At 37.2% G+C, this 12,928-nt stretch overlaps 1 protein-coding gene across 1 annotated transcript in view; it reads right to left on the reverse strand.

The window, feature by feature from the left end:
- LOC126188229 (proton-coupled amino acid transporter-like protein CG1139) overlaps positions 1-12,928 on the reverse strand; it is a 133,320-nt gene that overhangs the window by 13,394 nt on the left and 106,998 nt on the right. The window contains exons 6-7 of the mRNA XM_049929781.1: positions 3,272-3,356; positions 1,524-1,799 (exon numbers count right to left, since the gene is read on the reverse strand). Coding sequence (XP_049785738.1) covers positions 1,524-1,799; positions 3,272-3,356 — 361 coding nt within the window. The remainder of the gene's footprint in view (positions 1-1,523; positions 1,800-3,271; positions 3,357-12,928) is intronic.

The following is a 12,928-nucleotide window of genomic DNA, read 5'->3' on the forward strand; positions in this document are numbered from 1 at the left end:
GCAAGCAGTACATGATGTTTATGACATACTCAACAAAACATGTATTCTTAAGGCCAGAGATACTTCAGTAGTTGTGTGTTGCCCTTTTCAGGGATAGCCTGAAGTACAGTGGAGCCAGTGTCTATGTAGATTAGGTTTGTTGTCCATGTAGATCAGGTCTCAAGAGACTTTGCATCTCAACCTGGCGACACAAGTTTCCTTGTAGAGTGGCATTAAGATCTGGGTGATACACCAAACTGCTGTTCTGATGCAAAAAAAAAAAAAGTACCATGCTTCCATTTAAAGACAAAAAGTCAATACATGTATGAAGTCAGTCTTTGTTTCGTGTGCCACCTTGTCAGTGTTTGTGTAGATGAAAAATAATCACAAATATCTTTAAAGAATCAAAACTTATTTGAGGTGATAAAGGTGCAGGCTTAACCCCATGTATGTTAATGTAAATTATAAAAATTGGAATGATAAATTAAAAGAATATCTTAACCAGTGATGTGGGGAAAAAAGAAGCAATGTATTGAATTAAACTGCCTGATATTTACAGATGATTTTACTGTACTACCTGAAAATCCAGCAGATGCACAAATACAAGTCAGACTCTCGAAACAGGTCGGTGACACAGCAGGTTTAAGAATTTCTGCAGAGAGTACTAAATTTACTGCTTACAGAAAAAATGCAACTAAATTGTTACAGAAAGATATAGGTCAAATAGAAAATCTTAAACAATTCAATTATATAGGAGAGAATCCAAGAAAATTGGTTAGACAAAAATCTTTTATAAATGAAAAGATACACAACATGGAAATTCTACATAGAATAAAAAATATTTACAATAAAATGTACATATCATGAATTGCAAAAAGAATAAATTGGAGTATGTTAGTCAGACCTGAATGCTTGTATGCAGACCAGTGCTTGGCACTGAATTATAGGTTAGATAAACTAGAAATATTAGAGGGAATAATCACAAGGAAAAAAATTGTCCAATAAGGACTAGAGAAGCCTGGAAAATACGAAACATTGATGAAATACATCAACATCTGAAAATAATAACAGAAACAATAAGGAAAAGAAGACTGATATTTTTGAATGTTTATACAGGATGAATGACAATAGGCTGTCAAAAAAGTTAAAGATTTAGAAGCACACAACATAAAAGCTGAAGAAGAAGCAAAAAGAGAGATTTTCAGAAGGAAAGTGTCACATTTAGATGGGTTGCAAAGTGGAAGCAGTAAGAGAAGTGTTGGGAAGTGATCTGAAGACTGAAGGAAGAGGCACAATGAAAAGCTAAAAGAATTTTGGAGGTAAAGAGAAAGAGCCAATGTGAAGGAATTTAAATTGCCACATGATCCCTAGCTCGCAAGATCAGCAGGGGAAAAAAGATATGCAATATTGATTCACATACCGTTATTTGTGGTCTATAACTCTTACACCCCTGCACAAACTTCCTGCCATGAACTACTCCCAGAAAAGGTGAACAAACAAACATGTTATCAATAAACAGTGTGCACCTTTAATAAGTCTCTTACCAGTCCAATTCCTTCAAAGGAATAGATGGTGGTCCCAAAGAAGAGAGGCAGTTTGGCCCAGTCAAAGATAAAGAGCTCCCTCTCTGAAATGCTGGGCAGATTCAGGGAGACCCGGTAGAGGGTGGCCACAACACCGACTGCCATGAACACGTTTGCCAGGAGTGACACTGGCACCAGGAACTTAAGTGAGCGGATCCAGCAGCTCAGCAATATGGGCACGAATGCTAGCGCCATGTGGATGTGCACATCCAATGGTGTCGCATACTCGTCGACCACCTGCAGAGAGAACAGGACGTTACAATAGGCACTGTGCTATCTAAACCTCTGAGCCATTTACAACTAGATCTTACTTAGGAAATACCATTTGCTCAATGATCAGTCATACAGATACAAGTTAACACAAAAGACCTACTTTTTAAAAATTGCACAAAAAATTCCTTTCAGCTACCAAATAAATGTTAAAATGACAGATGCTGATATACATGATAACAGAATAGAAAAAAAAAGCACCCCGTCTTCAGGCCACTCGACAGACAGAAGGCTAATGGATCTAATGAGATAAATGTACTGTTATGATTATCCAACACAAATTGCTTCTCCCTAGTAGCAGTTTATGATTTGTCACTTAACAATGTGGTGCACTGAGGAATCATTCTTATTTACAGAATAACTCGTTGGGATGATGAACATTAGTAGAGGCCTAGATTACCAATGTTATAGAATTATGGAACAACTTATGTGCTTCTGTAGTATGAATGTTTTAAAGAATGAATATCTCACCTGTTGGAAAGAACATGGATTCTGCAAAATGAATTTATGTGAAACTTGGATTCTTCTTTTAGTTCATGAGATCTAGAGAGTTAAAAGTAATGGCGCCCAGCATGATTCTGTGTTCCTTGAACCCCGGAAGATATTTGATAGTGTTCCACACTGTCTCGCAGTGAACAAAATATGAACTTAAAGAGATAGTATTTTGCAGCTATTCTCAATTATTTACAAGTTTTCATGTTTTTGTACTGCACTATTCTTTCCAGAATCTTTGTATCCAATGTTCTGGCCTTTTGCTGAGGCCTTCTTCTGGAAACAGGCCACCCACTGTGGTGCAATGTCAGAATTTCACAAATTCAATTTAAGGAGAATGTTTCCCATATTGATTCAAATATTACGGAAAAAATGATGTGGTACAAAATTCCAGTCATGCAGTACAAAATCCTGATAACTTTTAACTTCAAAATATAAGCTTACAGAATATATGTAAAATCTGATGGATAATGTTGGAGGCTTTCTGAGGTTGTTCATCAATGATTCTGTTGTGTACAGGAAGGTGTGACTCTAAAAGACTTGTGAAATGCAGAAAAACCTGCAGGGAGACATGCAGGGGATTGGTGTTTAGTGCAGGGAATGGCATTTGACTCAAAGCATTAATAAATCTAAAGTTTTGCACATAAATAGTTGAAACAAACCATTATTGTTTGAGTACATGAATGCCAATCAGTAGAAATAATTATAACTGCTAAATATTTAGATTTAAAATGGAACAATAAAAGAGAACAATTTGTAGGTTAGTCAGGTGTAGATCTGAGATTAACTAAAAGTGTTAGAGCATGTAATTTACTCACTCTCAGGGGTGGATTCAAGCTTTGTGGGTTCATGGAGTAAACAGTTTTGGTACTTCAGAAACTATTTTCTAGGATTAAATGGCATGCTGTGGATGACAAGATTTTAGAAAAAAAAGTGTGAACATGTACCTGCTTGATGCTGTTGGCGACGAACACAAAGTAGACACAGCAGAAGCCAAGCTGGGTTATGCAGAGGAAGACATCAACAAGCCACCTGGATTAAAAACATGTCATTAGAACCTGTGCTGAGAGAAGGCTGCGTTGTGCCCACTGTATCACTAAGACTCACATCAGTGCTTGCCGTTATGCAGCACCTGTGCTGGAGGGGTGCTGCACACTTTTTAACATTGCTGGCATTAGTTTAGCCAAGAGATGAAATTCACACATTACACAGGTAACTTCCACACATTGTTTATAGTGTTACATGAACGTGCTCATATAGAAGTGTCAACAACACATGGAAGTTACGTAACCGTGATGTCATATACAACAGAAATCAGTAAAATTCATATAACGTAAAGTGGGGTTACTTCGATCCACTTTTGGAGACTTTTTCAAACAAAATCATATAATGCATACTGGTTTTGTAAAATGAATTTTGGAAATGAGATTAGAATTTACAAAGCATATAATAACATACTAAGATACCAAAGATTTATATCTGATATTTTATAATGTTTTAATAAATGGAGCAAAGTAACCCCATAATATAAACATTATTTTAAGACAGGATAACAGCTTGGGACAAGTTACCCTCTTTAAAATTAGTTGTTACCTGACAAGATCATAGTAAATCAACATTTATGTGATTTTGGGAATGGAGGGACAAAAATAATAAAAATTCAGGGTAGTGCAACCTTTTTTTGTTTGAAATGTAAAATAAGTAACAAACATGAATAAAGGTAGTGTTATTTTGCTATCAAAGAAAAGACCAGTGCTTCATTAGGTAAGATGGTGTGTCAAAATGTCATTGACTATGCCAGGAACATATTTTGCACAATTTTATCACCACCGACCAGCTCTGACACTGGGAAAATACCTCTTTTGCTTAACCATCTTGAGGGGTTTATACCTTCAACTATATCATATCATTTATGAAAAAGTATCCTTTTATTTACACGCCACTTCCAGTTATCAAGAGATAGCATCATGATATTTATGGTTGCACCATATTTGATAAAACTTTCAATAACACTAGGGTAATGTTTAATTTCATACAGAGTAACTACAAACACACTAATCTGCTTGCTTATTGGTTTCAGTTTCTCCCGTGATTTTGATTGGCTCTTTCCCTTCTCTGTAGATGCTGCTAACACTTCCATTTAATTTCTTCTATATGATTCCCAATCTTCCTCTGAACTTACATCAAGAATTTGTTCTTCTAATGGGTCTTCAACAACAGAATAATGAAGCACTCTCAGGGTTTTTATCTTCGTAAGTTGTTTACAATTACCTGGCAATGGTTTAGAAACATTTTGTGACATTTCAAGTGATTGTTCCACTTTTTATAAAATCCATATGTTCTTTCAGATTTTCAATGCTGTAAACTGCTTATTGGTGAGATACTAGCTCCCATTTACACTTATACCATACTCTAACAGCATTAATCCGTTAGCAGTAGTCATTTTCAATGTAACAAGATTCATCCCAAGCTGAACAGATCTAAAACAAAATAACCTTCACAGACGCTTTTGATTGTACAGTGATATATAACATGTTGAATACAAGTTTTTGGGTATAAGGTACTCAATAACTTATTTCCACATGTAAAAGTTTCTTGAGTGTTGACATCACAATGACAGTCATATGATAACTAATTGAAGCCCTGATGACGCTATGCTTTGAAATGTGCATTGGTAAAGTAAAAATCCTATCTAAAAGATGACAGATTGACTTTATTATTAACATCTCCAACCTGGCTCATGACTTGATCCACATACAAATAATTAATATTGTATTAAGTGATGGTATTGTGCCATAAAAATAGAACTGTGTTCTGAACCTGAGACATTTGCATGGTTACAGCATGAGTTCAAAGTGTGAGCCATCAATCAACAGTGGATTTCTGATCTGTTACACACTACTCATCACTCCATGCTGCATGAGATGTGTATCTGTCAGCTCCTCATAATTCCACTTCAGTGTCAACTTAGTGAACAAAAGTTTTTATTAATTGACATTGCAGAGATAATGGGCATCAACCACAATGCATTATGAACTGTGGGTTTTGATGATAGAATTTTCTGAATATGTTACTTTAGGATAGGGTCATTAGCTGGGATATCCCCAATCAGTTTACACAACATGTTCGCCAGCAGTATGGTCTGCTGAACTCAAAGACAACCACCTTTTTTTTTTTTTTTTTGCACCTAAGGAAAAGCTATTTCATCATTAAGACTGATGTCTGGTGCTTACTGTGAAGACAATCTTTAGCATTGATTTTTACATGTTCCTAACACTTCATGAAAAACCTGCTTCAAATCGAGTGTACTAGTCCCGGTCCAGCCATTCCGATTTAGGTGTTCTGTTTTCCTAACCATTTCATGTGAATACTGTGGTTATTCCCTCAAAAAGAGTCAATTTCCTACCCCCTCCTTATGCAGTCCAAAGCTGTCCATCATCCCTACTGTGATTGTGGACACGATGTTAAAGTATCATTTGGTAGTGTTGAAAGTAGGCAAGAAATCCTGCACACTGAAACACTGAGTCAAGGCATGAGTTCTGCTCAGTTGGTTAGACCGATGCCCACAAAGGACAAAGTTTGGATAGCATATTTTTAAATGTTTAAAAGGTTTGTGGTGTAAATTATGATGTGATACTACACATAGAAATCAGTGAGATAGGATTAATTTTGTGCCATTTGGCTCCAGATATATTTTGACTATTTTATTCGTAAGAACTGACAAATAAGAAACTACATAAGTTTCTGGATAAAAGTTTAAGAGCGATTTCCTACCCCACTCCTGTTCAGGCTGGAGGTGTCCATCATTCATTTGTCTGTAATGCCTTTGTCATCTATGAGCCAAAAAGTATTTATTTTTCTGCTGCTGCCTGTCACATGTAATCATGAAAAAATTTTACTGAGTAAATGGGAGAATGCTATGAATTGTTTACCAAACCTTTTATGGTAAACATACTGATACAGCAATACATCATGCTAACATATGCTACAGTCATTTCTTCAAGGAAGAGTGGTGCTAAAGTCACAGATTTCATATCACAACCTTCATATAGGAAACCTCTTAGAGGGTTGTTACTGGACATTCAGTACCACTAAATTAACTCATAATTTCTGAGGTTTAAATCCAGTGAGACCAAATTTGACATTGGTCAAGGAAAGTTTCAAAGAATTTTAATTGTGAGTGTTATGCCATATTGTTTAGCTTTTTGTCCTTGATGAACGAAACCAGATCATTACAATTTACTGTAGAAGCCTATAACTGCATGAGTATAGATGTGTTTACACGACCTAGGAGAGAATGTGTATTATGGTCATAATTATATGTAGGCCTGTTGTGGCAGACAGCTACAGAATACAGCAGTGTGGGATGTGGATTAAATCCCAGCTTCATTGGCAAGTGGCAAGTGCTGTACCAATGAAATACTTCAAAATTATCAGTGTTTTTAATGATAAAATGCATCTGTCATTTAAAACTGAAGCAGTGATCCGCATGAAATTCCTGTAAACAATATCCATTTTAGATTGAAATTATATTGTGTAAATCTTGGAATCACCTAACATATTATTTCCGGATACTGCAGTGTTTTGTGTAATCAAATAGCAATACATATCATCTATAGCCTAACTCCTTTTACAGCATTGCATTCTGTAATTATATTCATGCATTATATATGATTAGTGAATGACATTAATTTATTTTCACAGTACAAATGTTCATTCCTTGACTACTAGCTGCAACAAACAATCAAGTGACTTCCGTAAACTGTTATCCGCTCCAAGCAAAAAAAGTAAATTATCTGTGGATTGTCTTACCAACAATTATAGGATTTGAATCACTGAATTTATGTACAGTGCAATTGTACGATGGACAGAATCTACAGAATATACAGCTTTAGTCCATGCACAGTACAAAGTTTACTTCTGAAAGTGTGTTGGAGATTTCAGATTTTAAAATGTATGGCTGCTTTCTAGAATATATAATATGAAGTTGTCTATTTTATCTGTTATCATGAAGTCATATATCAATAGTGTTGCTTGATACTCAATACTACATGAAGGATGATGAATAAAATCGTAAGGTGGAATGAGTTGCGTAATAGCTGCAAACTCTGTTCTTGACAATTTACAGAAAGAAAATAGCAATCACAGTCAAGTTTGCTGTTTACTCCCAAGCATTTTGCATTATCACATGTGAGACCAAGACTTTCTGGATTTAAGAATGCTTTCAATCTCCTGTTTCTACAACTTGCTGCATTAAGGTTTTTTTCCCACCTGTTAATTCTTACTTCTGTTAAGAGATAACAAACACTGCTTCCATTTTAGTCATGATGACAGTGCTTATTCCAATTCTGACAATTACTTCTTTGCCTTTTGGATACCAAGTTTGTGCACTATTTGTATTGACTGGACTAATTTTGGTGGGCTTGCATACATATTTGAATCCAGATCGGGTCAAAATTTTAGCTTAACTTGTAAAACCAACATAACATATCCACAGAGATACAACAATTTAGCCCCTCAATTTTTTAGTATTGTATCTTGGGCACAAGTCTACTTTGCCAGCTCATTATAATCTGTGTGCAATGTTTCTGCGGTATTCATAGTGAACAGATAAGAGCATAGTGAGTATTAGGGGTCTATCCTTTTGCTGATTTCTGTCCTGTCATAATGTTCTATGTTGTAGTTAGGCAAAAAGTTTTGATCTGTCTGTACATGGTCAAGGACTATGAGCTTATTTCTGGTTATGTAAATCCAATGTCATTGACTGAAATAGTCAGGGAACTATCAGATCATAACAAAATTGCAGTACTTCAGAATAATTTCTCCCTTCTACATGTACACCTACATAGGTACTCCACAAGCCAATATATGGTGCATGGCAGAGGGTACCCTGTACCAGTACCTGTCATTTCCTTCCATGTTTCACTCGCAAATAGAGTGGAGGAAAAACAACTGTCTGTATGCCTCCATATCAGCCCTAATTTCTTGTATCTTATCTTCATGCTCCTTATACGCAATGCATGTTAGTGGCAGTCAGCTTCAAATGCCAGTTCTCAATAGTTTCTTGAAAAGAATATCACCTTCTCTCCAGGGATTCCCATTTGAGTTCCTGAAGCATCTCTGTAACTATACTGCACTGTGTACCCCTTCCGATCAGCTACAAATTTTACAGTCTCTATCATGATTTTATTCCTGCACATTTTAACGGAATATTTAGCACTCTAGCAGTATATTGTGCGCTTTATATCATTACTGGGTGTACATATTCTGCAGGAAGCCAACAAACATTTGCAACAGTGATATCAAAATGCATTACGGTACTGGTCATTTTGTACATATATCTCTGTTGTCAAAATAGACCACATGTAGCAGCCAGAAGTGCAGGCAATCTTTCTGAAAACTCAGTACTTAGTGTTCTGTTGAGAGAAGTACCATGTTATATTTGGAGCACGTCTTTGACACTGAGTGGCAACATAAATGCTGGTACACAGTTCATTGGTTTATATACAAAATGTAAAACTGAATTTCGCTTTGGTCAGGAAGCAGGTAGATTTACACATTTTAATATCAATTTATACATAAGTGGTACTTGAGTAGTTCATTCGTACTTTTTATAGTTGGTAGTGGCATGTCTGAACAAACGAAGTCAACTTTGTGGAAGATGCGTCTGCTTTGTGTAGGACACTTGATTTTACGAATTACACGTATTTTAAGATTTGGCTGATATAGTGGGTATACAGTTTACCGATTTCTGCTGCACTCTCGGCATCGTTTCCACAACGAAATGTTTGGATGAAATATAAGTGAAATAAATTTTCCGATCCAGATCTCACTAGAATTTTGAAATGGTACAGCAGAACTGTCGCTAATTTTTGTACTAACTTCGAAATAGTTAATTTTGTTCTTCTCCAGAAACCTGAAATACCCGATATAATGAACGCTTGTTGAAGCAGAATCGAAAAGTATTTTCTTTTGCCTTCTAGCGCACTTCGCGTCGGCAATGTTGCAGTTAGGCAAGATACGAAGTGTATAGGCCTAAATGGTTCCCTTCCTGTGATTTCCGTTCAGCAAGCAGGCTTGATTAGAGAAAAGGCAGTTCACACAGAAAACGTAATTAAAAATTTTTTTTCTCGTCATTATGACGAAAAATGCAGTCCGTTTTTCATCGCTGATATATAATATGTTTCTTCATTAATATTACTTTTCGCTCAACTGAGCTAATATGCAAGTCTTTTTTCATAAGCTTTCGAATCAATTAGGGAAAAAAATTAATGGTAATGTGTTGTTTTAAAAGAGCAGTATCTATGAGCCGTCGTGGAGCTCGCCTTCTCAGTGTCTTTGGCAACAAAAGACTCGGCGGGCGAACTTCAGGCGGCCGCCTCGCCTCACGCGGAGGGAAAACCATGGAGGTAAAAATATTATTCTACCTCCATGGGGAAAACCAATAATAATAATAACACAAACACTGACAAACAGAATTAAATTCATCTGAAAGAATATTACTACATTAAATAATAGTCCATTAAAGGCGCAGTGAAGTTAAGCGTTACCCGTGACTGCACCATCGGCGGGGGCACCAACTCTAATGTCAACAAGTTGCGTCATTACAAGTGTAATGACGCAACTTGTCAACTAGCACAGAGAGATTGATGCAGTTTGACGCCCAATTTGGATACAGATCACTAGCTGATATTCAAAGAATTTACAGCGCAGCCTCTGAAATTAGGCCTACTGGTGCGTAAGCGGATGGGTTATTGCTATTATGTCTTCGGTAAAACTCTAGTTATCGGTAATCTACTATTGCTAAGGCGGAAGTGTACTACCTGGACGAAAAATGAAACGACAAAGATCAGTTTCTAAGGAACTATTTGACATGGCGTCGTAGTGCGCTACTACTTTTCGATCTTGAACAGCGTCATTACTGTCTGATGTAATAAGGAACAAAATCCAATAATTAATCGCCAGTGGACGAACAGTTTACTACGGATGTGCAAATGCGGTCCGCCGTAAAATGCATCGTTCGAGGTATGGCAACAAAGAAATGAGGCTGATTCTGCAGATTCATGATTTATCAAATGTGTCCATACATCATTTTGAGTCCACACACTCGTACATCCGTTTTATTTATTTATTTATTTTAACAGCATTTCTGTGTGTATAGTTTCCTGTGGCAATGAAGTTATGGTGTAATGCCCAGTCGACGGCAAAGTCATTACAGGTGGTTCACGAGTTCGTAATGGGAAAGGTTGGGAAAGGGAATTGGTCATGTGCTTTCCAAAGGCACCGTCCTAGCATTTGCCGTAAGTGATTTAGGGAAACTACGGAAAACCTAAATCTGAATAGTTAATCACTCGATTTGAGAATGTGGATGAAGTTATCTTATTAAACGTTATCATTAAGACACTCCCTTCATTGAATACTAATGTAATATTAGAAGGATTCTAGGAAAGTGAAGCACATATGTATAGCAAATGCATGCAAGACGCTAGTGCGACCATTTCTAGAGTTTTGTTCCGGGTTTGGGAAGCCTTATCAAGTAGGCATGACAAGAGACACTGAATGAATTGGAATCTATGGAAGAAAAATGATTTAGTTCCCGTGAAATCGTTTCTCATGAAATCTTGTTGGGTAAATGTAGAGAATCCGTATTCGAAGAACACTGCGCGACAGTTCTGCCACCAGCATCATAAATCTCTCATAAAGATCATGAAAATAAGAGAGATTAGAGCGAGTAAAGAGGCATACGAACAGTCATTTTTCCCTCGCTCATTATGCGATGCGAATGGAGTAGGACAGAGAAAGGCAGTATTGGTTCAGTGGCTTGCGAGGTATAGTTGTAGTTCTAGATGTAATTGATCAGTTTAATACTTAATCCCTCAGGTTCTAGACAATATGAAAGGCTTCTTTTTTTTTTCTTCTTTTCTATATAAGTTTGGGTGCCTAGGTTCATTGTATTTGTAACGAATTCTGCTTCTGATTGCAAGACCTACTGCGTTTTTTAAAGCTATATGGACCCTCTCTACCTCATGGCATAAAGGACTTCATAAAAAAAGCAGCAATGGACTGATTGTATTTGCAATTGTAGGAAGTGTGTGTAGCTCTTAGAGATCGTTTGGTGCTCCACTTTTCCATTCCACGTTCCGGGGGAAAAAAAAGAAGACTAGCACTGAGATGTGGGATCTAAATATTTTGTAATACTTACCTAATCTTCCCCGACAGTTGAATTAGAGCTTGCAGCATGAGAGTCGTGGTAATAAGGTTAGTGTCGTTTACTTTAGTTCGGCAATATTAGTCACCCGTTTTGTGTAATCAGGGAATGCTTATGTCATATAGCTCTCCGCTAACAAAATACACGATGCCGTCAGCTCGTCGCGCCACATGGCTACAACTTTTTTCGGAGCAGTCACAACAGACATTAAGAAGAGCCAAGGAAGAGACAACATGTGCTGAAGCACACACTCGCCAACTTTCCGTTGCACTGCATTGTTGCTACGTAGCTTTCTTGCGTCAATGCAAAAATTAACTAAAATCTGATCGAGGACATTATGGTAGGATTTTGCAAACATCAGGCATATTAGCTATTACAGTCACGTAAATAGCTCATATCACTGTTTCTAGTTTACGCTTTTAAACATGGAGTTTCTCATAAGAGATTATTAATAAAGATTGTGACGACTATTTCGTACACTTATCCGTGTGGGCTGTACGACGACCGATGTACAAAGTTTCAGAAACTTTATCACACACAGAGAATCTGATGCTTCATGTGAGAAAAGCAAACTCTTCGCAGACACATGAAGGAATGCATTCTGTAGGACGTAGCAGTAGACTTATCTAGCTATATCAGATGGAGCGTATAGGAGGAACTGCCTGTGACTTGAATATTTACAAGTACTTATCTATTATCCACTTCGTAAGAGCGATTTTTTCTGAGCGCATACTGAAGGAGGTATTTGTTTCTCAGAGTAATGTTCTGGCGACAGAAAGGGCATCCGGCCATCCCTTAAATTAACCATGCGAAATTCACTAATAACCATGCCGATCCTGCGCAGATGCGGGACAAAGGCACAAGAAAATTCCGAGATATAAGACCCAGACGGCGATCTGACGAACTATGGGTGGATGACATTAGAAAACATGCAAGACAATCATGGATGCATGTAGATGAAGACCGCCAGTGCACGTCCAAGTTTTGAGATGGCCTTTGTCCGGCAGCAGTTGACAAATGTCTGGTGATGTCACTTATCATTTGTGCAGTTAACTTTCTCAGCGCCCGCTTTGTGAGTCTACGTAATTCGCTTAATGTGACCGATACAGGTCAAATGAAGCTTTTGTGTTCAAAGAGGGACGCAATAACCGAAAAAAATCTGAGGATTAAGGAAAATATAACAAGTGGTTGGTCGCAAACTGCACAACCTTGTATTCAGTATGTGGAAACACACTGTCATGCCAAAGTAACTGCCGACCTTGTCCTAGAATCATGTTCTCAACTTTCCATGTTGGGGAGATTTGTGAGTCATACCAGCCTTAGATATTCTGACCAACCGTTTCAATGGACGCCGGTCCGTCATGTTTCACCGCGCACCTGATTATCCGTTCCTTTG

This window comes from Schistocerca cancellata, chromosome 5 (genome assembly GCF_023864275.1).
Source record: "Schistocerca cancellata isolate TAMUIC-IGC-003103 chromosome 5, iqSchCanc2.1, whole genome shotgun sequence".
Lineage (NCBI taxonomy): Eukaryota > Metazoa > Arthropoda > Insecta > Orthoptera > Acrididae > Schistocerca > Schistocerca cancellata.